Below are 27992 nucleotides of genomic sequence, written 5' to 3' on the forward strand. Positions count from 1 at the left end.
AATGCTATCGTATTTTTTTCTTTGAGAATGCAGTTAAGAAGACACCCAATCTTTTCTACTGGCTGGTACCCGGATGTACAGCCCCCAGAGGTTGTCCCACAGGGCACCTCCGACAGAGAGACACACAGGAGCCCTGAAGGTGAAAGTGCGACCGCTTACGTGTTATAGAGCGTGTGGAATGCGCTTTCCTCCTCTCTGCCTTGTCCCCCCTTCTCTATTTTATTTGGACTCGTTTAAAACTAAAGAAAAAAGAAAAGTTGATTGAAAGGTTCGAAAGATTGTGGTGCGGTGCAAGAAAATAACTTCTGAAACTAGAATATTGAGGTCAACGTTAAATCAGATGGTGGTTTACTCTGGATCCTGCAAAACGCTTTCGGAGCTACCAGACTCCTTGGGCTCGTAAGAACCCTCCTGCCCACCTGATTTTTCCTATTTAATGCTTCAAGGAGCGGCAATAGCTTTGCAAATAAATAAATGCATTAACACATAATTCTGTAACAGATGCTAGCGATTTAATCTAAACGCCTGAAAAAGATAAAATTGGGCACAGATACAAAGGCCAATGCCACAAAGCAATCGAAATAAATTGACGGGGCAGTTTTTAAGCTCCGTCTTAAGCGCATGACTCGACAGAGTTAATGGATTGCTTCAGTCGCCTGGGGGGCTCTTTGCGTTTCCCTTCGCAGACATTCCTCTTTCTTTCACCCCCGCATAAGGCTTAAGCTTCCCTTAAGAGTACAATGCGATAGCATCTTAGGTCCCTTCCACGCAAGTACTCCTTCTCTGTCGCCTATGTCGTGCCTACATGCCCACATATGCGGAATTGGCGATTGTCTTCTTCCCTTTCATAATTCGCGATAACTTTTCGTACCAGCTCTGGCGCGATGATGCAGGGTTAATCGATGCGACAGGTTAATCGGTGTTAATCAGGTTAATCAAGGTTAATCGATGTGGTGGCTCTTTCAGACTCAGCCACCGTGGTGCTTGTGAGGCTCAGGTTGCTCTTCTCGAGCAACCCGTCGCGACTAACTATTAATTTAACTGCTGCCTACCACTGTAGTAAGGCACGTTTCGACCTGCCGCAGTGGTCAGGTTGTGATCACATAACAAGGTTCCGTGACCCAGGTGACAGGTAAGCTACTTTTTTCTCTCTACACTCCGATGCCGAAGTTGCCGCTGAATCACCCTTAAAGCTACCACGTTAAAATTTAAAATCATTACCTCATTCTCATACAGCAGTAGGCCCGATGAAATTTTAGTTTTTAGCCGCCATAGCTAGCTTTCCCATTGAACGGGCGAATACAGGGCTCCCGGCTGACAAAGAGCTGACTATCTCACCTTCTTTCAATGAGCTGTCGGCAGATTCTCTTTGTGGAATACCGAGCAGATTGAATATTCATTTCCTACGAACAGAATACGCGAACAGTTACACTTCCCCACTGCGTATCGCGATAAGCAAGGACAATGAAGCGTAATTAGTGCGGACACCGAGGCATGTGAGATAAAGCTCAAAATACTTCATCCAAACATCCGGCAATGCAGCGAGATTTGTGCTTATAGTCACAGTCAAACTGTGGTTTATCTACCTCCAGGATGAAGGCCTTACCCCTACTACCATACCTCTCCCGCGCTAACCATCGATGAGCCCACTCACATGAGGGTAAAGTTGAGGCAACTATACAATCTCATTTTCCGCAGTCCACAAACTGGTCCCTGCATGTCGCTCCAATTGCAGCTGTATCCCACAGCTCACTGGAAACTGCGTCAGACAATCCGTAACAGACGCGCCATATGCCCCCCGTTTGCACAGCCCGCTTTCTGGAAGTATCTAGTGAATGGACGCGTGCGTTTCTGTCCGCGTCGATTGTTTGGAGCCGGAAGTGCGGATGTAACCCTTTGACGACAGTCACCCGTCTTTAAAGGGCAACTGCGCCATTTTTTGAGAATTTAGCGATATTAAAGGATTCAAATCTATATAGGCTGTAGGTAAAGCATGCCAAGTTTTTTTGCACTACCATTTAAAATAGTGACGCAATCGACGATTGAATTTGGCACTTCTCCTAAAAGACCCCGGAGGAGTGCGGGGAAGTTCACTGTGACTTCCCGAAAGGCATGATTTCAAATTACCGCTGCCGTCAGCCACACCCTCCCGTGCCTCGTTGGACGCTGCCAAACAACGTTCGGCGGGCTTTGCTTTCGGAGACGTTAGTTTTATTCGTTCAAAGCAGGCGTTTATGCGTTGGAAATGTACCGATGCCTTCGATGACGTCATCATGCGTCCCCCACTTAGCGTTGTGCGCTGCGGAGAAGCTTGAAGGCCGTCGCCATTTTAATTGGTGAGTACGTCACCGTATCAAATGCTAGGCAAAAAGGACTTCGCATACTTTACCTGCAAGTTTCACACATACTACCCTTTTAAGCTCGTCGATTTCTAAAACCTACGCAGTTGCCCTTTAATAGTGTGTCCTCTCGGCTTAAACTGCACTCGCCTCTGGAGCCATAGTTGTGGTCAAAAAACTTGCGCTATAAATTATTACGATTTGTACAAAACCGTTCAACCGGCTGCAGAAACACGCGGCTATGTTTTGTTTAAAGTCGTTGGGGGCTTCTACGCAAGCAACGCAATAAGATACAGCGGACGATATCGTTATCAGCGAAAACGCAACTGCACCACTTTTTGAGAATTCCGCAACATTCCAGGATTCGAATCTATATAGGCTGTAGGTAAAGCATGCGAAGTGTTTTTACGTTAGCTTTTAGCATAGTGACATAATCGAGAATTGAATTTTAGGCTTCTTCTCCAAACAACAAAGAAGCGCGGGGAAGCTAGATGTGACGTCACAGGAAGTAAAATTTCAAACTAGCGCTGACGCTAACCATACCTTTCCATGTCTCGTTGGATGCTGCCAAACAACGCTCGGCGAACTATACCTTCAGTTGGTTTTTCTCCTTCAAAGCAATCTTTTATGCATTGGAAAATACCCTCGATGACGTCATCATGCACCCCCCATCGCCCCCCCCCCCGCACACACACACTTGGTGGTGTGGGCTGCGGAGAAAGTTGAGGCCGTCGCGATTTGAATCGGCGATTACGTCCCCATTTCAAATGCTGGCCCAAAATGACTTCACATGCTTTACATGCAGGTTTCACACATTCAACCCCTTTAAGCTCGTCGATTTCTAAAACCTATGCAGTTGCCCTTCAAAAGGACACTACGGGAAAATAGAAGTTGGCTTGTATCGATTGGGTAGCGCTTTCTAATCACAAAGGAACAACTCTAACCGAAAAAAGAGCTTTTATAAGCTAGAAAACACCAGAAAACGAAATACAGATGTCGCCTGATCCCGCCAGTAAAGTGCAAGTGTCGACATCTTTTTTTGGGGCGTGGATCCCGGATGCTACGTTTCACCGCCATTCACTTCCTAGCGCGCCTCTGAAGCACATGTCCACCTAGCGTACCCTTGCACGATACAGGCCCCGTGATGCTGTACTGTGACAGCTTATCCACGCCCATCATGATTGACTAGCTTGCATCCCATTGACTCAGCTTCTTCGGAAAAGCGCATCACTCAGGAAGAGTAGGAATATTCTCTCTCTAGCAGTGCCGACTTGACGCAGTGTCAGATAACGTGTGTGCCTGACCGAAGGACGTTATCAAGCTCCGTGCCGTGTAAGCTCCCTGGGAGGTCACGTTTCAAGTCCGTAGCAGCGGGTTTCAAGTTTCAACAGGAAACGAGCGGATGTAAACTAAAAAAGAAAAGCTAAAGGCCCCTTTCTGAGGTGGGGAAAGCAGCGTTCGTTCAGTTACGCCTAATGAATGACGTCGTCGCTTTCAGTTAAGCTTCGCCTCTCAAATCTCGTGTCTTCGCATTTTTCTCGCCCGGCCAGCCTCTGTTGTGAGACAAAACTTCCTGCACACTTCACAAAGTGAGTTTTTTTTTGCTTCACCGAATGTTAGCCTATACCTTTAAAAAGCGATGTGGCAGCTTGCTAATCTTTCAACTAGTTCCAGCAATCGATGCTGCAGAGAGAGTTGAGGGACTGAAAAAAAAAATGAATGCATCAACAATGTGCCAAATTTTTAAACTATTCTCGAAACATGGGATGCCCATGTGCTTGTTTTCTATCATTTCCATATGAAATAGTAACCGGTTTATTCCGTTTTGTGCCTTTCATTAAGATGAGGCCCCGATGGTTTCAAATAAGCGCATTGCAAGAATAAATTTCCTTCTCCTGTTGTCATGCTGTAATACAGGCGCGTAGCTGCGATGACAGGCGATGACTGTAATGGCGACAATAGCTCTCTGTGCCGTAACTTGCAGGTGAAGATGGTTGGCTTGTGGCCTCTTATCCTGTTCAGTGCAGTATGCCGCGCGATGGCGATCCACAACCACTTGTTCCCGAGGCTCAGTCAGTACTGGTTCACATTTCTGACATTTCTTCATGACGGTATACGCGGAGCGAACCAGGTCCTTTGCCTTAACGTGTGAATATTTCTTTCAGAGTGCATGCCTACTACCGTCTGCGAAGTTCCAGCATGCAAACAGAGAGGTGCGTACTTCTATGACAGGATTGTGACAGGTTTAAACTGTGAGCGGTCTCTTTAACTCACTGACTTAAACCCACGCAGCCATACCTACTCTTACTGGTGCATTTACAATATACTACTGCGATTGCTCAGAATGCCTCCACTCTTTAGTAACTAAGGCCGATGTCTATGAAAACATTTTCTTCTCTGTTCACAAAAGCAGAAAGTTTCTAAAGGGAAGCGTCTATGATAGTATGTGTTTCGGCCAGTAAGTTCTCGCCGCTATTCAGCATTCAAGACTACTTGCGTTTCTGTAACAGTTCAGCTAGCATTGTGTACAAGCCTCACAACCAATGTACTGACTTTTGGCCCCTAGGGTATCAATCAATCAATCAATCAATCAATCAATCAATCAATCAATCAATCAATCAATCAATCAATCAATCAATCAATCAATCAATCAATCAATCAATCAATCAATCAATCAATCAATCAATCAATCAATCAATCAATCAATCAATCAATCAATCAATCAATCAATCAATCAATCAATCAATCAATCAATCAAGCTGATTCTGCAATCGTTGCTGCCACATGTGTTGCTTTCACTGACCATTTATTGAAAGTGACCATTTAGGTAGGCGACAAGCAGTTGCGCAGGGCAGCTTTGAGCACCCAGTCAGCTTCAAATAAATTTTTTTATGCATATCGATAAAGGTCCGCTTGAGAGTGACTTCTTCATGAGTGAAGACGCAATTTTGATGTATGACTATGACTAGACGAAGTAATGCTATCGAAAATCTCGGGCCCACTTCTACGTCACAGCTTTTGGTTAAATCAAACGTATTTTGAATAGCGTTAGTCAGATAAACACAGTTCTGAGCTCTGGTACAAATCTATTAGGCGAGGTGAATGCACTACGACGTATATTAGCTTAGATGCAACGATTCTCGGAGTCCCTTGTAGATGGGATGTTCAACTCCATAATTTACAATTTTTTTAATCTTCTTAGCATGTTGAAGTATCTCCAGTGAACTACTGCATCGGTTCAGGGTCAAAGGAGCCTTTTTTCGCTTAAGCAGTAGGGGGGAAAGAAGTCTGGAATTTCTGCCTATTTTTCGTCGTTACTTCTGGAACGTCTAAACAGGTTCATCGCCTACGTACCCAGTGTTTATCTTCATTTTAACCTTTATTACAGCTGAGTTGATCCTGGCATCGGTGAACAAGAGCGCAGATCCGTGCGTGGATTTCTACAGATTCGTATGTGACCGTTATAATGACGCGCATCCTATTCCCGATGACTCGTTTCAAATGGGGCCATTTGTTCAAGCCGGACTGAAAGTGAAACATGACTTAAAAGGTACCCCGAAGCTTTATCGTTCTCGCATGCCTGCCAATGACATTCCTGCACCGTTGCTTTTGTACTAACACTACAAGAGCTCGTTGAACTTTAGGCAAGCCGCTGGCGCAGCCCTCTCAAAGAAGAGATCAGATTTTGGAATCATCGTTTCGTACAGCTCAAACTTTATTGCTTGCACGTGAATATAATAAAAACTTCTAGAACTCGTTGTTGCTTAACAAGACCACTGCCTATACAGTTTACGCTTTATTGATGCCAGCGCAGCGCTTCAAGTGACGTCATAAGACGTTTCACAGAACGTGTTCGAGGGTGGTGTTCTCTATAAAGATTGAATCACATATTCTCTGCAAATCAATAAGTTTCGCCACATGCTTCTGTCAGTTGTCGCAGCCCCATTCCGGGAAACGTAAAACGTGTTTCTGGCAGTGTCGACGTCAAGTAAAAGCCGGTGTGACTCCAGCTTAACGACACCGCGAAGACAATGCGATGATCCGTCGCGGTTTGCAACGCTTACTAGCCAGTAAAGTTAAAGCGTCATACTGGCGTGTTTTCCACCCTGCGGGTGACGTCGGGCTACTGCCGATTGGGCTTAAGCTGAAGAAGCAAAAGCATTGTGATAAAAAAAAAGGAAATTGTTACTAGGTTGTTGTTGGTTTCTAAATCGTGTGCAGTAAGCCATGGACAACAATCCAGCACACACATTGCAGAGATCACTTGAAGTGAAAAATCGCGTCCATATTGTAGTTGATATTTTGACTGTGCGCACTAACATGAAGTGCCCTCAAAGGTCGCTTAACAACACTGAAGCAATTTTTTTTGGAGAAGCAAATAAAAATATATTGGAAACAATGAGCCGTTTTTTGACCTGATTTGATAAGCTTCACTCAGTAGGGAAACAAGACCCAGTGCATAAATATATTTGCATATTATGTGCATATTTTTGCATATATTATGGATATACTTTGGCATATATTGTCTGCATGTTTTATGAAAACATTATATGCAAATATCGAAACAAAGCATATAATTTTTGATAAAATTAAACTGCAGTTAGATAACATGATTCATTGCTCATTTAAAGTCGCAGATTGCAAACTTGCCCCTCCGTAAGTCTTCGGTGAAGAAATGGAGTTAGTTTCGAAGCATGACCTTGCCTCTCGCTGCGTTTTCCTCACTCCGCAGAAATACTCGACGGTCTTCCAGTGGTGCCCGAAGCCCACAGCGCCAGGGAAAAGGCAGCCGTTGCTTATCACGCGTGCATGAACACAGGTGAGTGCCACTGAAGAGAAAGTGTTTCCGTTGCATTCCAGGCGCATATATTGTTTGACGGTGTACAGTGGTGAGCAGCCTTGTCTAGAGCGCTCGGGCGGTGCACTTCCTTGCAAACAAATCCAGATTTTGTTTTAGCCTCTAGGGTCCAGCTGCAACGCTTGCACGGAAGTAGCGCCAGATAGCCTCGTAAACAAAGCAGGCACGAAAACTTTGCCCTGTAATGAGGGGCTGCTCTCTAATTTCGGTTTTTGTTACCAAGTGCGCACTGCTCAAGCGCTCTAGAGAAGGCTGCTCACCACTGTACACATATTAATCCTCAGTCAGACATCCCGACATCTTTTTTCTTGAAACTGCCTTCTAAAAGGAGAACACTTTATTAGCTAGTAAAGGTGGTATAAGGGATCTTATATCCGTTGTCCTGGCTCTATTGTTTTATTTTTGGTGACGTTGTAGTGCTTATTTCATGTGTTTAATACTGTCAGCTGCAACGCAGAAAATTATGCATAGTTTGCGCTTTCTTCCATGATGCGGCGCCAGAGGAAGCTTGTATACATAGGTTCAATCGATTACCAAAAAATGCTAAATATGTTTGTCTTCATTTTGCAGGTATTCGTTTGCTTGAAAGAAGGGTATTTGGGAAGCATTTAGCAGGTTCTTCATATTTATTTGAGTGCTCATGCTGCTCAAAAGTCGAGCAAACATCTCAGAAAAGTAAAGAAGAGAGCCTGTTATTTGCTGTATATTACGAACACTCGCAAAATGTACCGCGCAAAAAGCAGTGACGTCAATACAGACCTGATGTACACAGTATGAGGTGTGCAGACGATGACGTCAGGTGACAATGACAGCTCACTGGCTGCGTGGGCGTCAGAGGTCACGTGTCTGTACTGCTAACGTCTAAGGCAATCTCGAGAACTAAGGCCTTAATAGCTATCCCTGCAAAAGGCTTTCGCAAATATTATAATCAGGTTTTGGGTTTCCGACAACAAAGTACCGACAGGATTTAGAAGTAGCAGTAATAATGGTTTAATAACCAAAATATAAAACAAAATAAAATAAGAGAAAAGTGTTTCTGGCCGCAACTAAGCGCAAAATCTGATTTTAGGAGCAGCTGAGTGATTAAAATGAATTTATGTAACAAATTTCCAGTCAACCAGTCTATCATATTTTAGACGAGCTGCCAAGGTTTTCTTTTTTCCTCTTCAAACATATGAAATGCTTCCAGTTCCTATTCTCAACAAATTAAGGCGAACATTGTCAGAACTTGAAGCCGAGCACGAGGGAGAACCTGACGCCAAACATGAAGGTGAACTTACACGAAATATTCCGAAACTTTCCGTCCGCATGATATCCAGCAGAGAAACCTTCAGCCCCGAGAGGATTTGAACCTGCGGCCTGCAGAAATAGATCAGGCCTACTTTCCGCTGCTGTAGAATGCTCGATCTCTTTCTTTTCTTGAACTTGGTTTTTATTGTAGTGAGTTCTGTGTAAATGATTTAATTATAGTCTTATAGAGCAGTAAAAGAAGGCACTTTATGTAGCAATATCAAATGCATATATAAATGTACAAGCCCGGGAAACACAACACTGGATTTGTGGCAAAGCTGAGCGCATCATCCAGAGGGAGTGCCACTCTGGTTTGCAGTCGGTCTGGACGTACAATTCCCAGAGATCGAAAATTATTGCACTGAAATGGCGTTACGTTTTTACAAAAGGTCGGCAATGCCGGCCCATTATGCTAGTTTTTTATGGGCCCAGTACAATGAGAAAGAATGTTTTGAGGTTCATCAGCGCATCGCTGAGCAGTGAGGTATCGTACAGTAGGAGTTCAATTAGTTCCTCTTCTTAATGTCCGCTGCTGGATACCCCAGAGCAGTACTGCGTATTTAAAATGGAGGAAGGAGTGTTCAATATTTTAAGGATGATGACGACGGTGGTGGCTTCGGTGGCTAGACGGTGGTAGCGGTGATGAAAACATTTATTAGGCAATCGTATATACGGAGAGGTGTTGGGGGTCGCGACCTGAACGGTCATGCCCTTAAAACCACTAGGTGGGATGCCTAGTGCGGCACCCCATTGGCAGCTGACCTCTCCTTATTTTCCTCTCATTAAAATTCCTTTCTCTCTCTATCTCCCATTGGCGTTTGCCGCAGCCCGGGCGCGCTGCATTAAGGCCGTTTGGGCCTCGAGGATGGAGAAGCCGGACAGGGTCGTCTTCCAGACCTATCGTGTGAGGTTTGGGATGGGGGGTAGGTGTGGGTTCTGCTGGCAGGCCCACACCATGTGGTCGGTGTCAGACAACTTCCCCACAGTGCGAACACAGCCCGGCGAATTGGCGGCTGTTGTCCACGACCATCTCTCGGCCTCAACAACCGGCGGAATTTCGTCAAATGGGGCTAGTAATCTTTTCATTTTATTTTATTTATTGTTTCCATAAAAACCTTAAAGGCCATAAAGGCCTTAAAGGCCTTTTCTTGAAGAAAATAGACTGTCTTAAGTGTCCTCTCTAAATTTTTGCGTGAGCCCACCGGCGTCCATGGCTCGCCCGAGTAACTTCGCTTCCAGACGCCAGGGAAAAAAGGAAAAACTAAACATGCTTTAAGCAGCTTTTTTTGAGTTCACGCCCTAGCTACACTCTGTCATTCGCGTTACACACTTGTAACCGTTCTGCAAGGTTTCCCATACCACCTTTCTCGACTGGATGTACACGACCTCACCTTGCAGCCGTCAGCGAGGAAGACAACCTGGGGGCCGTGAGGAGGGGGCTCGCCTCCAGCGGACTGGGCGAGTGGCCTATCCTCGACGACAGCGAGATAGACGGCGTCAGCCGACTCGAAGACGTCGCACGAAAGACGGGGCTGGATTCGCTCTTCTCGCTCGACGTGGTGAAGGACATGGACGACGGCTCAAAACACATCCTCCAGGTAAAACCCTGAAGGACCATACCAACAACCTAACTGCCGAATGATTACTGATTAATGACTGCACTAGCTATAAGTGTGAGCTTATTACAAGCAGTTTCCAGAATCCTTGCCAAGGCTTATTTATGAATTTGCATCACAACTCTTTAATACTAATCAGTGCACGTTAAAGGAGCCCAGGTAGTCGAAACTTCCGGAGCCCTTCATTACGGCGTCTCTAAAAGCCTTAGTTGCTTTGGGACGTTAAACCCCATACACCAAACCACACCGAACCAATTATAAGACCCCTGTGGTGAGAGCTAAGCGTTCAGCTTCAGTGGCTGAGTTGGTTTGCACGTGTTGCCTGTACCGTCGTTTAGGTGTATTTACAAAACTGAAATTCGCCGTTCCCCGTGTGTCGTTCACCCAGCGTTATCAAGTGGCTGTCTACTACTCGTCCTATGCCAAATCAAGGGAGCTTAAAAAAAGTTCACTTGAACTTCGGTGCACTTGAGCAGGTGAACTTTGAAGAGTTCACGTGCTCCATCGAAGCTCTAAGACATCGCTTCAAACGCAAGAGAGCCCTCTGTGAAGGGCAAGTGGTGAAAGTGTATAGCTACGGCTCGTAAGCTCGAGTTCGCCTGCAATAGGGTCGGAATGTAGAACTGCCCGCGCCTGTGTTTCGATATTTGAGTCCATGATTACAAACCCTATGTAGTGCAAAACAATTTTCAGTCCCTCAACACAACGTACACCATAATCTGCAATTGCATGGCATGCTTAGAAGCCCGCCATGATTGCAGGAAAAAAGAAATGGCAGCAAGCCAGATCTGAAGAATTTTCTCTTCTTCGCTTGACGCAGGTTGGTCAGAAGAGCACTCCGTACCTCGAGTCCGTCTTTCATGTTTCTAATGAACACTCCATCACCTTGGAAGAGCTGTTTCGGGATCTGGCGAAAACGGCGGCGAGCCTGGTGAAACCGAATGCGACCGATGAGCACTTAGAGAGCTACATCAACGCCACGTTGTCGTTCTTGGCTCAACTACATTTGGTAGTATTTTTAGACGCAACTTCTTCGGAAACGACCCACTGTGTATATTATGAAGGAAGTTCTTAAAGCAGGAAATTCGCATAGAGTATATTGGAGACAGACGAACGCACAAACGATTTCGTCTGCGTTGTAGTTGTTGCCCTCGTCAGTTTCCTCGTCCAGTTGTACAAGTCAACAAGAGCATGCACACATGTTTTTTTTTCCTTTTTTCCTCTGAATTTTCACTTTCTTGTCAATTTTAATGTCTGGTGTTCATTCTACCTTGTCGATTTTCATTCATAACTACACATTCTGGAAAACGTTGTTTTTGAACGGGAAAAGGTTTATGAACTCAGTGTTTTCATATATCGTGACCACACTATAACAATCAATCAATATATCCGAAGACCACTCATCGGCAGGCTTACATTTCTTGCTATTCACATTTTTACTGTTGTCAAAAATATTCTCCATTGGTTTTCTTTGGCAGTCTTAACTACTCTTTGCGAGCGATGGGAAAACGTTAAACGAAAGGTTTTGCTATGCATAGGAATACTGGACCATTTCCTTCAATATTTATATACAACTGTATATTAAACAGATGTTAGTAAAGTATATTTCGAAAGCCTGAATGACATAGCGATTATAAAAATCGAAAACACCCAACTTCTCTTGAAGTTGCAGCCCTTTTGTTATCAATAAGAGCCGAATCATAAACAGAGCACTGATTCAGTGTTTTCGTTAAATATGGCGTAGAGGGAATTGGAAAGTTCCGTTCCCTGTATTATGCGTAAGCTTTTGTGAGCTTTCCGTAGATCCTAGCGGGAGCCCGTGATTATTGATGACTTCGACAGTAGATACCCCTCAGCTACTGCTATATCAAATCCCACGCGAGACCTTGTGCTGTGTTGTTCTTCCTTCATCTCGTGTCTAGCGCTGTTTTACTTACATATGATGTACCAACTTGCCCAAGCCTCCGCCTTTACACATTAGACATATAAATATTGAGATGGACTTTTGGTGCAGCCGCTTCTGTTCCACACCTCAGCTGCCTCCCTTATTCTAGCGTGGTCACATTAACAGCGTGAGAAAAAGCGCCAGATGCGAATGCTCAGCTTGACGGAATCAGCAGGTTAAAATTTTTGCAGTTTAGAGAGGAGAGGTCTAGCAACGTCTTCGCATCTCCTGGTGTCCGAGCCCACCATTATATCGTTCATTAAAAAAATTAATTGACTGCTCGTAAATCCAGGGTGATGAAGGCACAATCGTTCATGAAAGCGGCAAGCCATCACGCTAGAACGGCGACTTCTCGTAAAACTAAACTTGCATTAATGCTTTCATGGTGGCATGGCATGTGCTGTGATTGCACGCTTCTTTACTGTCTCGACCGACCCTGTCTTGTACTGGCAACACCAATTCAAGCTATAATTAAACCACTGCTCTTGTTACTTCAGTTCAGTTTCAGTTTATTTCCCACAACAAGTACAGGGCATGTACGAGGTGTGGCGGGGGTGACGGGATAAAAGCTGCGTCAAGGTTCATGATTCCATTCCACCGAGACACATGTTTGCCCAGAAACACAAAGCGAATCATTTTAAAAACACCAACAACTCAATTGTACTTTCACTGTACTGACGTAAAAACAAGCTGGAACTTCGAGTCAACTTGATTTTCTTGCCTGAAATATCACGTATACTGATGCAGTAAACAGTTATGCTTTCTGCACTGCACTTCGCGCCTTACTAAGCTTACGGATGCTTTCAACTGCCGAGCACTGCCACTAAAGCACGTTTGGCTTTCGCAAGCTCGTATATGTTACTTTGTTATGGCACAAATAAGAACTGATTGACTGATTAAAGAACTTGACTAACACCACCGTCTCTGCAGGCACAGCAGCCACCCGAGGATAAACGCAATGCGAGGAAAAATTACCGGAAAGGCACAATCGAGGAATTCCAACAAGAGGTCCCGGGGGTGAGTACCATTGGAAGTATGTTGCTTCACGTCACTCTTTTCTTTTTTCTTTTTCCCAACCAGGTGAATAAGCTGCGGCGATATCTATCTTTAAAGTGCGTCTTGGGACCTAACTCTTAAGGAAACTCGACGGCTGTATCTTTGCCAGTGTTAATTTTTTCACACAATAACTCTACCACACTCGATTACACATTGCTTAGCTGTCAAAAAGAAAATATCGTCATCAAATTTTTAACTAATGTTTACATAAACAACTTCGGTACCTCCACGAGGACCTAAAGACTACATTTAAATGTGGAACATGTGTGTTATCCATTAAGCTGCCAGCGGGGCTGCCTAAATGAAGCAAGCCCTGTGCAATATGACCCATTTAGCTGTTTGGGGAGTTGGTGCCGCATAAGGGATACTGCGCCGCTTCATCTTCAACTTCAAATCTTATTCTGATTCAAGCGCCAGGGACTGTTCTACGTCTGTCTTCCTTCATCTCTCTTTTTATGGCTTTAAGTTGTTCTAAGCATGGAGAACCAACTTGGCCAGCCGCAAGCTTTACTTATCAACCAAACCTGAGTATATCTGCAACAAAATTCATGCAAGTCGACATTGTAGACAAACTTTATAAACAACCAGCGAGGACCCTTTGTCCGAGATGACGTATGAGTCGTCTCAGAAGTTTAAACAAAGACGCGCTTTTCGTTATTACCACATCATCGTAGTCAGCCTCTCAAGGACATACATATCTAGTTAGCAATTCAAATACATTCTTCCATAAGACGGAACTTTACAAAAATAGCAGTCACGACCCAGAGGGTGCATTTTTTCTACGTTTTATTAGGGTTCAAAGTGTCGACCCATTCTGCGATTCCTGAGATTACTAAAAGTTTTGCTCAAAACCTGCCTACATGAAACCTCGGCGTACAGCGTTGGAATGCTTTCTGCACTGATACAGTGGGAAACCTGCATAGTGCAGTGCCGTGCATGAAGCTAGAGAGGCATCAAAAGATGCTCAGCTCATCGCGCCATTTGAAGTTTCTCGCTGACGAAGGACACACACCGGTGGGGACCCTTTGAGGGTTATGATCATTGCCATATTGGTTCACATGTACGGCCACGTGAATCCAGCCTACCACTGCGCAAAGCACATTTTTCCTGATCATATCAAAGCACCGAAAAAAGAAACAAATATATATTACAAATACTTTATTTATATTCTATTTTCTTTTTTTATTCGAATAAATTGATTCTGAAATACTCATAGCTGTCCAATTCCACATTTCCGGTAGACACTGGGGAACTTTCAGTCCTTGCCACTTAGGCCCACAGAGTCAAAGCCTATGAACCAAAATGGTGTCTGCTGAACCAAATGCTCACGGATTATTGCAGGTATTGATATTCGTAGACGTGGCATCTGGTTTCCTTGGCCCTAGTGCTCAGCGTAACATATCGAAAAACAGGAGCATGTCGGATTTTGAATCGAGTTTCTACGTGAAATTGCTTCATTATTCCATAATAGGGAGTAATTACTCATTGGCATCCACCCAAGCGCAGCCATACGGCTACAAAGGAAAGCTATACAGCTTTCTCAGAAACTTCGTAGTTAAAGAAAAATTCGTCCTGGTCCGGAGTTCGAACCCGGGACCACCGCTTCACCGGAGCAGTCGCTCTATCAACTGAGCTAACCGGGACGGCAAGCTTTTTCTTTAACTTATCTTTAACTACGAAGTTTCTGAGAAAGCTGTATAGCTTTCCTTTGTAGCCGTATGGCTGCGCTTGGGTGGATGCCAATGAGTAATTACTTCCTTATTACAAATTTACTCCACCTTGGGGGATTCCCCTAAACATTTGACCAACATTCATTATTCCATGTACACTAATTTAGTCTTTCTTCTACGGGCGCTCCAAACCTTCGCTTCACATTGCCTCTGCAGCTGGGCCTGTTCCAGATGCTCAGTGAGGAGCTCGGAAAGGTGAACATCACGTTGCGGAAGCAAGATAAGATTGTTGTGAATGCACTCCACCACGTGAACGCCACCGCGCAAGTATATCTGCAAGCAGAACCGTGAGTTCTTTCCGCCACAGCATCCCGCCAGAAATATATCCATACTTATCGCGAACTCGTTTGATTTTACTCTATACTGTCCATTTCCTCCCGGTCAAGGTAACGTGGTCGTCTTGCGAAGAATTCTTGGAATAGGCCCCAATACCATCTTTTGGTTAAAACATTGCTGACCGGCTGTTCCAAAGCCCTGTTTGAAGAATATGATAAACACTAAGTGTAACTCCGGGGCACCCTTTCCCTCCTTCCCTCTAGTTGTGCTACTCCACATTGAGAGAAGGAAAGGAGAAGTAGGAGGTACGATGGTACGGAATAAAAAAAAATCGATTATATACGAAAAAAGCATCGTCAGTAAGTAGATCACAAACGTGAGCCGATACCAGGCCACACTGCACAAAAGGCCAAGTACGTCCGAACCGCCTGGAGTTTTCCAGGCCTCCATCCAAGTGCTGAGTAAGAAGTCCTCAGACTACGGTCAACTGTCTAAACGTTCCGAAGAACGGGCAAACACCACACTTTCACTCGTGTACAAATGTGATCCGATGTGTTAGTGATTTGAGACGAAGTACAGCTTACACAGTATGCAAAATTTATTTGATGGGGGTAACGTGCTCGTAACGACTACACCTCATCTAAGTCTACAGGCAGAACGTTTGCATGGTTGAGTGGAAGGGAAGATGTGCCGGTTTTTAAGAATCCGTCCAAATTTAGTGAAACCTGTGCGCGCGTATTAGCTTTCTTTTCCTATTTATTTTTGCTACGCAGTGCCTCCTCACTCTGGCTGAAATAATTTGGTACTAAACTTACATTCTTCTGAGCCTAGCGATGGCATTTCGATTCAAGAGAAATGGGAAAACTTTTTAGTACTCTGAAATTTCAAGCGTATCTTAGACAACCCAGTTTAGTCCTGAATCCAAAATTAATCAGGACCCACTCACTGCTGAGTGCCGTACAGTCGAGGAAAAACTTCTGCATGTGAAACTGCATTGACTGTTGCGGTTTCGCGTGCCGTGTGTATGGAATGTTCCTCGCAACCAGTAGAAAAAAAGATAACATGGCAAATACGGTGTCACTGCTGAACCTGTGCCGCGCAGAGGGCCCAAAAATAAGTCGACAAAGAGCAAACAATCACTCCGTCTATCTCTCCGGCTTGAAAGAATGCGCACATCGGGAATGTTTGGGCAGACACAGTCGTGATCCCATTCTCTGTATACGGACTCGCGTTCCTGTTGGAATAGGGATGTCTTGCTTCATTCAACAGCTTCAGGAGAAGCGTTTAACACTATAATAGCAATGATGGCATTTAAGACTCTTGACATTTGAAAGAAAAATAAAGTTGCGAAGGTTAGGCGGTGAAGAACCATAAGGAAATGCCGGCGCCGGGTGGGTGCCACAAGAAAGTGTGCTCTGCGGGTCCTTTTGTGTCATCTGGACCCAAGACAATCCACCTGCACACATTGATAAAGTGTACAGAGCGTAGAAGGTCACGTGTATAGCGTATACATTGTATTTCTTTCCGCGTATGTGGGACGACCGGCTGTTCATGTTATCTTAGTGAAGATGGAACAAGAGTAAGTATTCCTGCATAAAATAGGGGCTTCTATTACCGAATCGTTAGAAATTTATTTATGCACTTTTTGAACCGTGCAATTTGGCGTCTGTAATCTGCAGTTTTTCTTTTTCGCCAAGAGAACTCTGTTCTAAAACGGTTAGCTAAACGCAGGTGTTTTCGAAATTGCGGGGCACTGACATTTTGTGTGTCTGCGTGTACCTCCAGCGTAGTGGTGTACAACTACATCGGCCTCTGCAAGGCTGCCGAATTGCTCCAGTTGGCGTCCACGGAGTTCGGCGCCCTCATGGCCCGTCTGCACCGCGTCGTGATGGGAGTCCGCACGGAGACTGCGCGCTGGAAGCGCTGCATCTCTAACCTGCAGTCCATCATGAAGGACGTCGTCGGGAGGCTGTACACGGAGAAGGGGCTGAACAAGGACGCCAAGGAGGAGGTGATCGCCTAGTCCTCGGCAGGTTGCGTCAGCATAAACGCGTGCGGCGAGCACACATTCCCATGCTTCAAGCTTGCAGTATTAACATATAAGCCAATTCTTTCTTCGCAACGGCCATTATTTGTCATAATGCAAGAGCAGAGTTCCACGACATATATATTCCTTTGAGTCATTGGGCTGCGTAAAATCTACTAAGTGAAACAAAATTGCAGTCTCGACATTGAGATTAGGTGCAAGGATGAAATAAGAGGCGTAACACTTTCTAGAACGGCTCATAGATGGCAGTGACCGCATTGAGGTATTGGCCAGGTTCACTGCCTGTTGTACGTGGCACAGCTTTCACCGGCTTCTGTTCATCTATGTGGGTAGCACGCCTGGTATACCTGGCTGGCTTCGCGGCTGGGGCAGCCTTCACCATAAGCCTCTTTTACTATCGCCGAAGAGCTTTTTCGGCGTCCTTCGCCGCTTTCGCAGCTTTACGTGGCGTCGCGATCCGCCATTTTTCTTTTTCGATCTGAGCAGCGTACTCAGCGAAGCTCACTGATTCTCACGCCGTAGCGTTGGCCTTCTCTTCTTAGGACTTAGAGATGCGTTCGGTCGATTTGGGCGCCTTCTCACCTTCACGTGCTGCTACATAACGTTGGCATTAGTCAAATAGGCATGTGGTGGTTTCTGGGTGATGTTCTTCTGAGTTTGCCGAGAAAGGCAGCTGAAAGCATTAATTCCTTAAAAATAGTATTAGCAGAAGCGTGAATGAATAGCTATGCTTCCAAAGGCTGCCGCCAGCTGTCTTTCCAAAAAAGAATATGAAATGACGCTCTTGCACTGTGCTGTGCCCCAATTTGCTGGAGCTGCTAAGAAGCGCCATACTATATGCTCTCCCAGGTCGAGAAGCTTGTCAGGGAGATTGGCCTTTCTTACCACTCCCGGCTCCGCGATGTGGCGTGGATGGACCGCGAGACCCGACAGAAGGCGACAGAAAAGGTCTGTGTTTACTTTAGCATGTGAAGACACTTCGTTGTTCTCGTGTATTTTTGTTGTTGCTACAAGAGAATGTTTGTTGTGAATGACAATGAGGTTGTCAGGGTTGCTACCTACCTACTCGCCTGTTTTAGGGTGATACCCCGTTTACTCTTTTAACGATTGAAATATTTCAAAGAAAACAAGGGGAAGTGCCTTGCAATGTCTAACAGACAGTTGTCTGTGCAAGATTGTTGCTCTTGTTGACGCTATACAAAAGTAGCCTATAGTATATTCTGTTTGTTCTTGCATATGTTCTGTTCATTTGCTCTGCTGTTTACATCGGTTCTGAAAAGCTGGCCGTAAGTGGAATCAGATGTCTAATATATGCCATTTCACTTGATCCAACTCGTTGTATTGGGGCTAAGGCATTCATCGGTCTGCTTTGACACTGGTCTTTGTAGTACCTGTCTACAAAAGGCGCAAGAGAACTCAACACAGAAAATAGTTTGGGAATTTACTGTATTCACTCACCAATTCTAAAAAATAAACCATTAATGAAAAACTCTCAGCACGTATTTCCTTGTTAAAGAACATCTGCTTCCGTTTTTAAAGTTTGAAATCGCGTACTATAAGGGCAAAGGTACGCGATACTTGATACATTTTCGTGCTAAAAAGCAGAGCGAATGATATATGCAGTATATCTGTCTTTCCTTGCCCTCATCTCTGCTTTATTACCATCGTCTACTCTGCTTGTTTTCATATTAGTGCTGTGTATCTTGCCCCAATAACGTTTTATAAAACTGATGAAAACTAAATTCAAGGCATGCTATTTTTATCTTGACTTAGATAATTTGAGCCTATGATCCCGATGATGGTTCAAGAACGTTATATGTGAACAGCTTTCTTTCTTTTTGCTTTTTACTCGCAGTTGTGGGCTATGACGACGAGGATTGCATTCCCTGACGTATTTCTCAGCGATGAGTACATCAATAAGAAGTACCATGACGTGAGTTTACACAAGAACTTTGGAATACAGAAGAATGTTCTTTCCGTCTGCTTCCGATATGGTCACTGTGTTTTTGGTCTGCAGCTTGAGTGCAGTGCGGCTTTAGATTGGGAAGAATAACCCCAAGGGACGTAGCACTCCGTGATTCCTACAGTTTGTCGTCAGTTTTATTTTAAATGTATCCTGATTCTTGAAATATGAGCTCATGATGACCATTGGGCTGTTTGCTATGTACTTTTCAGCGCACGTTGAATAATCACAGGTTCCCTAAATTAACCCGTAGCCGTCCCCTAAGGCTTCCCTCATAGGCCATGTGTGGTGTAGGGACAATAAACAACATACCATTCAATTTATCTAGAAAACGATCTGTGCAGCCGCAGAGATATGGTTTTTTTTCTTGCCTCTGCATAAGCTTTTGTCTTTGGAATGGGAAGCCTGGGCAAATAGAATGCTAGTCTAATCAACCAGGTGAGTTTGTGACATGCTTTCTTGTATTGATTAACAAAAAAATATTCATTCCAACTCTTTTCAGTTTGGAACACTGCACAGTAACGAACATTTTGTCGAAATATACGAAAGATTTAAGCAGCTGGACTACATGAAGATGCTGCTGCGACTTCGGGAGAGAATCAACAAAACCAACGAGTAGGTTTCAGCGTAAACTATAGGGATTTCTCTGTGAACCGAAACACTTTAGATGTGCGGAAAAGGTTCTCGACAGTTGAGAGCTGCTTTTAATCACTGTAGTAGAGATTGATAACTGGTTAAAACTCTGAGAAATAACGCGTCAAATAATTCAATCGATGGTTTTGTTTGCAATAAACCTGAGGGTAGTAGTGATTATAAGATTGCAGTCGAACCCGGATGTAAAGAATTCGAAGGGAATCGCAAAATAGTTCGATATATCAATAATTCAATACATAAAAATTGTTCTTAGACACGCTATCTGTAACATAGAAGCAAGAATGCAATGCACACACGCTACTGACGTGCTTCTTGGAGTGACCTGCACAGCTGCTAGCAAGTGTCCAAGGCATCACAGCCGACCCGTCCTTGGTCTCGAAAAGTGTTCTGAGGGCACCGTTTAGAGAAACGGCACTTCCAGGGATATGGAGTGCAATTCGGTATATCGAACCATCGGTGAAGTGGGTGTTCGTTACACTGCGTGACATTCCTTTACTATTACAGTGGATATTCAAGGGGGTAATCTGTGCATTCGATCTAGTCAATAATTCAAAATATCTGGGTTCAGTATGTCCGGGTTCAATCGTACTAACAAAGCCTGTGATTTTAAAACAAAAACGTCAAAGAAACGCCATTGTTTAGTCAGCTTCCTGCAGTTTCGTCCACTCCAGAAGCACCACTGAAAAATTCGGCACTGTTAAATAATAATTAGCGATACTAATTGGTGCCCTTTTGTTAACTAAAGTTAACTATATTTCGTTCAGGTGGACTGTCTCTGCTGCAGAAGACGTCAATGCTTATTATTCTGCGGATACAAATGAAATCGGTAAGTTAGCCGCCGAGTTTTGCTGCTGCACAAGTACAAGCTATCCAATGTAGCTAATAGAGTGGCCCGAAAAAAAAATACTTCCGCAGAATGCTTGGTGTTATTGGCGGCTTGTGCAATGTTTTGTACAGAACGTGAACGAACGCCGATGTGGGTTTCTCCATCATTCTAGATATACCTGGAGGAATACTTCAAGAGCCTTTTTTCCAAGAAGGCCTTCCAACGTAAGTGGCATTCGTAAACGTTACGCAATAGATGTTTGAAGTGCGTGTTAAGCTCGTCAGTAGAGGAAAACACGGCAGAGCTGGTGGCCGACATTGGTACAACAGCATTGTGAACACAGAACAGCAAACAAGAAAAAGAAAAGAAAAAGCGAACCTGATCTAAAACTTGATACAAGGTAAGAGGTATTAGCGGGGAACCAAAATTCAAGAAAAAGTTTTGTTGCCGGTAATGAAACAGCAGGCTTTCAAAGCAAAAAAAGAAGAGAAAGAAATCATTGGTACTGGAAAGATTACTAGGCTCAGCTCCTTTATTGCTATTTCATTACCTACGAAGAGAAAGAAATCATTGGTACTGGAAAGATTACTAGGCTCAGCTCCTTTATTGCTATTTCATTACCTACAATACTGCTGACTTATGACGCACCTGAAGTTGCCAGAAATTCTTAGTGCCGATGTGAGTAAAAAACAAAAATTTCATCTTTCCTAGCACGGCTTTCCCTATTATTTTTGCCCGCGGGAAAAGTTTAACAAAAGTTAGCATTTCGTTTTTCCTTTTTCGCTACCACGTGCATTTCCTCATAATGTGTGGACAGGCTGTACGACAAAGATGCCGGAAAGATGCTCAGCAGAAGTGAAATAGTGTCCTGGATAAGTCAGCGCTGCGGTATTGGAAATGAAAAATACAGCATATTTTTATTTCAAGGCAATTTCCTCCGGCAAACTGACGCAGGTACATCAATCTTGGAGCTATTGGATCTATTATTGGCCATGAAGTAACTCATGGTTACGATGACCAAGGTAAGAGCACACATCGACGAATTTCACAGATCTGGATACCTGAAACTGCCCCACCGGCGGCATGTGGATCCCACCGGCGGCATGTGGTTGTTTTTTCTTCTGCTTTTCTAATCAATTAGCATTAAGCGATAACACATTCAGTAATATTATAAATTGATCAACACCACAAATTAAATAAAATAAAAATAAAAAAATCCCCTGTGCCCCTTGGTTTCTGTGGCTGTCGGCTTCTCTCATATTTATAACGAGCCCCTCATCCCCTTCGCTTGTTTGCTTAATTGCTTAGCGAGGGTCTCGGTTCTGGCAGCCTTGACGCCATAGGAAGCATAAGAGGGTTCTCACGCAGCTTCCACCCTCTTCGTTCGATGACGTTCTACGTCACACCTGTGGTAACTAAAGACGTTCCACGTCCGCCGCTTATGAACGTGGGTGACGCTGATGAACACTCTCAAGTTTAGGTTACTTGTAAACATAAATACCCCCGAAAGCAGAAGATTTGACAGCCGTCGCCGTAGCTCAGAGGTAGAGCACCGGACGCGTAATTCGGAGGTCGTGGGTTCGGATCCCACCGGCGGCATGTGGTTGTTTTTTCTTCTGCTTTTGAAATCAATTAGCGTTAAGCGATAACACATTCAGTAATATTATAAATTGATCAACACCACAAATTAAATAAAATAAAAATAAAAAAATCCCCTGTGCCCCTTGGTTTCTGTGGCTGTCGGCTTCTCTCATATTTATAACGAGCCCCTCATCCCCTTCGCTTGTTTGCTTAATTGCTTAGCGAGGGTCTCGGTTCTGGCAGCCTTGACGCCATAGGAAGCATAAGAGGGTTCTCACGCAGCTTCCACCCTCTTCGTTCGATGACGTTCTACGTCACACCTGTGGTAACTAAAGACGTTCCACGTCCGCCGCTTATGAACGTGGGTGACGCTGATGAACACTCTCAAGTTTAGGTTACTTGTAAACATAAATACCCCCGAAAGCAGAAGATTTGACAGCCGTCGCCGTAGCTCAGAGGTAGAGCACCGGACGCGTAATTCGGAGGTCGTGGGTTCGGATCCCACCGGCGGCATGTGGTTGTTTTTTCTTCTGCTTTTCTAATCAATTAGCATTAAGCGATAACACATTCAGTAATATTATAAATTGATCAACACCACAAATTAAATAAAATAAAAATAAAAAAATCCCCTGTGCCCCTTGGTTTCTGTGGCTGTCGGCTTCTCTCATATTTATAACGAGCCCCTCATCCCCTTCGCTTGTTTGCTTAATCGATCACCTCATGGCAGTCTCCTGCAGAATTGTCTCATTTTTCGAGCGACATTACTTTATGTTAAGGCTACTGGCTGCATAGTTCTAATTTCTGACACTTGCAAATGTTACGTAAAGCCCACCCCCGTTGTGCGCATTTCATCAAAAAAAAAAAAAATAACTGAGTTTTGAGAACCTCCGGCTGTTTACTTTTACTGGAGAAATTGATGAACGTTTAGACTTTCACTCCATGACAAAAAGGTGACCACGCCCATTTCTCTTATACGTGGCCAACTAGCGACCTCTGTTGGCCGTCAGTAGCGAACACCGCGCAACTTTATGGAAATATTTTCATTTGCGTTAGAGAGAAAACAAAAAGTGCGGTGAGATAGTTACTCGGAGATGTTGACATTAATGACCTGCTGTACATACGCGCTTGAGAAAGTTACTTATGAAATTCTTCCTTAACACGCACCGACTTGTTCTGACGGCGAGTAGGAAATGATTTGTATGTACCAAATATTGAAAATTCCCACTGTAATTTTCTATGTTCAGCTCCATGCAGCGCGTGATGGCAGCCACGCAAACTAGCAGCTTTTGTCCAGATTTTGGGGGCTTGTGTCAATCAAGTTTTTTTTTCTTTGTGAATGTGTCGAAGGGGGGGTTGGCGACTGAAGTAAACATAAGCGCTTCGTTTTTGGTGAAATCATTCTCGTCAAGGCAGGCAGTATGATGGAGAGGGGCGCCTTGTGAACTGGTGGAGCAACCGGACCGAGCAGGAGTTCAACGAGAAGAAAAAATGTTTCATCGAACAGTACGGAAGCGTAGTGGACCCTGTCACGAACTCTTCGGTAGGTGTCGTGGAAAATGGCGGAAAAGATAATCTTGCAAATCTACCCTTGCTCAAATTTTTTGAACTTTTTTTTTTTTTCAGATTCATGGAGAGAACACGGTGGGCGAAAATATCGCGGACAACGGAGGAGTTCGCGTTTCTTTTGCGGTAGGACAAAAAACACGACAGTATTCGGTTGATACTTTTATTCGTTCAGCTACTCCAGAACTTAATTAGTTTCACTTAAAGGGCAGCTGCATCACTTTTTTTGAGAATTTCGCGATATTCAAGGATTCAAATTTATATAGGCTGTGGGTAAAGCATGCCGAGTGTTTTTGCACTAGCATTTAATATAGTGACGTAATCGACGATTGAATTTTGCGCCTCTCCTCAATGCACCGGAGGAGTGCAGGGAAACTCAGCGTGACGTCACGGAATGTATGATTTCAAATTAGCGCTGTCGTCAGCCACACCCTGCCCTGACGCGTTAGAGGCTGCCAAACAACTCTCGGCGGGGTTCGCCTTCGGTGGCGCTGTTTTCTTTCCTTCAAAGCAGGTGTTTGTGCGTTGTAAATGTGCCGATACCTTCGATGACGTCACCATGCGCCCCCCCCCCCACCCCCACTTCGCGTTGTGCGCTGCGGAGAAGCTTGAAGGGCGGCTGGATTTTAATCGGTGATTACTTCACTATTTCCAGTGCTAGCCCAAAAAGACTTCGCATGCTTTACCTGCAAGTTTCACACGTTCGACCCTCTTAAGCTCGTTGATTTCTAAAACCCATGCAGTTTCCCTTTAACAGATACAATGGGGTTGAGTCTTTTAGGCACACAGCGTAAGATGCCGAGAGCGCTCGATGGGATACTTAACACCTTGTTCCTGGTCGCATTTTCTTGGCCACGTCGATTTCATGTCATCACCTTCATTTCTTCAAGAAACTTTATGCTTTTCGAAGGGTTGGTGATGCATGTAGATCAGCACAGATTGTTTCCACTTAATCAAGCAGACGAATCGATTGTTGGGCGAGTTGGTACATGACTAGATGATACAAAGCGCAAAAGGGACAGGACGAACGAAGCGCCTTGTCCGTGTTGTTTCTTCGTTCGTCCTGTCTCTTTTGCGCTTTGTATCATCTAGTCAAGCAGACCCTTCAGGTGAACAAATTTTAACCAACTTTGATAGCATGTATGAGATTATGAACGGAAGGTCATATATATGTTCGAGATAATGGTCGTATTATTGCCAATAGTGCAAAAGAAATCCACCTGCATGAATCAAGGGGGACTAATTTGCTAAGTAAAATATTGAGAAAACTTTTAAGTGCTAAGATTTCTATTATCTAAAGTGTGTCGCAAGCCTATCTTTGCAAAAACCTTTTGCGCTGCTACCCGATTTGGCGTTGATATTCCAAGTCTTTGTAATACCTACTAGTCAGAAGTTGACAGTCACAATCAACCAAACCCTCCGCAGATTTCGGACAAATAAGTTCATTTGCTGTAGCCCTTTCCGGACGCTAAGTTTGTTATTGACAGTGAACAGAGTCTAGATGTGCACGCCATATTCAATGCATTTTATTCACCTAGAAGGTAACAGGGTGGTTACCTGCGCTAAAAGCTACCTAAATACCCTAACAAAGGGTCAACGATGTTCTGAATGGCACTAAAAATTTACAGCCTGATGTACTTACAAGATATAAACGCATTAAATAAAACCCAATAAGTCGAAATAACGTCAAAAACATTCATTAATGACATAGCATTTACGTTATCTTCTTACAAAGAATTTCCGACTTCTCTGTCACGAAATTCCGTGATTGGGGGAAAGAGGTAACGCTGAACCCAAAATTGTAAATGTAGGCCAACATCCTGAAACGGATTAAGATGGATCAGTGGGTCGGGCAAGTATAATAGTATTACTCAAGTATGATTCAGTGGAACGTACTCGAACATTCTAGAAGGCGATGACTGATGCATGTCATATAAGTGAAAACCAACCAGTGGTTTGAGAGAAGATTTCGAGAAGAACATTAGACCCTCATTGTAGATGCCATATCAGGCAACCTAAATTATTTCGTCGCAGTTTCTTCTTTAAGATATGTTTAAAAAGCCCCCAAGTGCTTGAAGACTTTGGAAACAACGTTAAGCCAGCGCTGCACAGCAATTTATATTTCCAAAATATTTTGTAAGTATTGCACAAAAATAGACTAAAATTACTTGATATTCGGGGAACATGAATAAACAGATTGAATACCCTAGGGCAACAAACAGCATAAATGAGGTCTGAGTAACGTACCACCTTAATCATAAGAAGGTCTTCAGCAAGCTTTAATCATTTGTATTGACGTCACGCTCAGCAACACCAGCGTCAAAGTACGATCAAGTTCGTGTTTTGTAGATCTGGTTTTAATGTCTCAATTTTCTCTCCAGACTTACCGTCGGCTCTCAGAATGCGGAACCACTGAAATTATTCCTGGTCTTGAAGACTTCTCCCCTGAGCAACTATATTTCATTTCATATGCATTAGTAAGTAGCTGCTCCCATGTGCCATTTACAGCTGTCTAGACCTCTACTGAGAAAATATCTTGCATTTTCCAGTTGTGTCCGGATTCCATAATTCAACATCGCCCTTCATTGTCATTTGCAGGTATGGTGCACGTCAACACGTGACGAAATCAAGAACGAACTGATGTCGGACGTTCACAGCCCCAACAAGTACAGGTTTGTGGGAAACACAACTGTTTTCGCTGTATTTTATGCGACAGCATGTCATCCTCATTTAAGCAAAGCCCCGGTGACAGTCCTGCGTTGTTCACAAAAATCCTGATTGGCTGGCTAGAAGAGTGTAGGAATCCCATTGGCTGAAGAGGCCTGACGTCATCAGACCGGAGAATGCTCATTGGTCGGAAAGAAGTGACGTCGCCAGACCGGAAGTGACCTCAACAGGCCAGGATCTTCTGCTTTAAGCCTCCCCCTACAAACCGGAGCAAGTGGTGTAGGGGATGGGGTCGAGAAGTGCATTGCTCGGGAAGAACAACCTGGGTCTCACAAGTCCCACCGGTCACATCTGGCAAAGACTTAAATAGCTTGGAATGCAATCGCATTGAGAAGCAAACACATATTGGAATTGGGCGTCCCGGTGTCTTTTACATTGATTCGGTAAAGCAAGTTTCATCTACAAGAATTCGTCCAAAAAAAAAAAAATGCCTGTCCTTCGTTTTCAACACATTTGAAGATGCAGCCGCATAAACGGCAACAATTAACGATATAGTAGATCAGACTAATCGGTGCTCTAGAGCAAGCATCCCACTACGGCAAAAGTGCCACCAGGTAGACGTTTTAGGAACAGCAATAGGTGTAAACATATCTCACTCTCAATTTGTGCCGCATTAAAGCTCACAATATGGTGAAACCTCTTTGCGCATCTGTGAGCATATTTTATGACATACAATGACAGTCTTTTCCGAACAGCATGCGCACACGTGTTCCGACACGGTTGAGTAGAACGTGAGTTCCAGTTACACAGAGCGTCAGCAGATCACTTCCGTCAGTGAAAATGTTTATAATTCATCTGAAATACTGTTCCTTCGAAAGAAATAAAAAATGCCAAAGAAACTGGGGTCACATTAAGAGATCTTCCCGAACTTAAGATCACCACTCGCGGGCAAGCGCTTTCTGATGATGCTAAAACAAATATAAAAAGGAAGTACGCAAGCAAGAAACAAATTTACCTAGTTTAGTGCTTGCCAACTAATGGTAGGCCTATATTTTTAAGTTCCGATTTCAAGTGGTGGGCAAAATTCTGTTTCCTGCTACTCAAGTCCTGATCCCTTCCTTTGTTTCCTCTTCATTTGTTTCAGAGTTAACGTGCCGCTTCGGAACATGGATGAATTCGCTTCAGCATTTGACTGCCGTAGTGGGACGCCAATGCATTCGCCCGACGAAGAAAAATGTGTTTTGTGGTAGCCGACACTGCCTCGCATTAAAAGCGGAAGTAATTGGAGACAAAAGGTCTCAAAAAGACCTTGCTGGCCCTCATCCAACTGATCTCTGATTAAAGCTATCGAACTTCGAAGTGACTTCGAAGCAGTGGATTTAAACTGTTGGTTGAGGTCGATAGAAGAAGACCTCTCCCGCACCATTAATATATTAGTGGTGTGGGATTAAAGAACAGAATTAAAGGCTCTTCCCGCCTCCTGGCAACGCCTGCTTGAAACACCGATGATTTCTTCTTCTTGCGAATGCTTTTCTTTCAGCAGCAAAGTTCTCGCCTATCTCCCGAATAATTTCGTTTTCA

General features: G+C 44.1%; 1 protein-coding gene across 1 annotated transcript; it reads left to right on the forward strand.

Annotated features, from left to right (window-relative positions):
• Window positions 1-4329: 4329 nt before the first annotated feature.
• LOC149366060 (neprilysin-1-like) lies at window positions 4330-27661 on the forward strand. Its single transcript, XM_089550837.1, has 20 exons — window positions 4330-4411; window positions 4505-4552; window positions 5728-5889; window positions 7072-7158; window positions 9886-10085; window positions 10924-11112; window positions 12979-13065; window positions 14991-15121; window positions 16896-17121; window positions 18007-18105; window positions 19013-19090; window positions 19623-19735; window positions 20539-20600; window positions 20773-20824; window positions 21555-21622; window positions 23591-23721; window positions 23805-23870; window positions 26126-26221; window positions 26343-26416; window positions 27556-27661. Exons 1-20 carry the CDS (start codon window positions 4330-4332, stop codon window positions 27659-27661), a joined length of 2157 nt encoding a protein of 718 aa, XP_089406963.1.
• The last annotated feature ends 331 nt before the right edge of the window (window positions 27662-27992 follow it).

This window comes from Amblyomma mixtum, chromosome 1, assembly GCF_055824585.1.
Source record: "Amblyomma mixtum isolate Tamu chromosome 1, ASM5582458v1, whole genome shotgun sequence".
Taxonomy (NCBI): Eukaryota; Metazoa; Arthropoda; class Arachnida; order Ixodida; family Ixodidae; genus Amblyomma; species Amblyomma mixtum.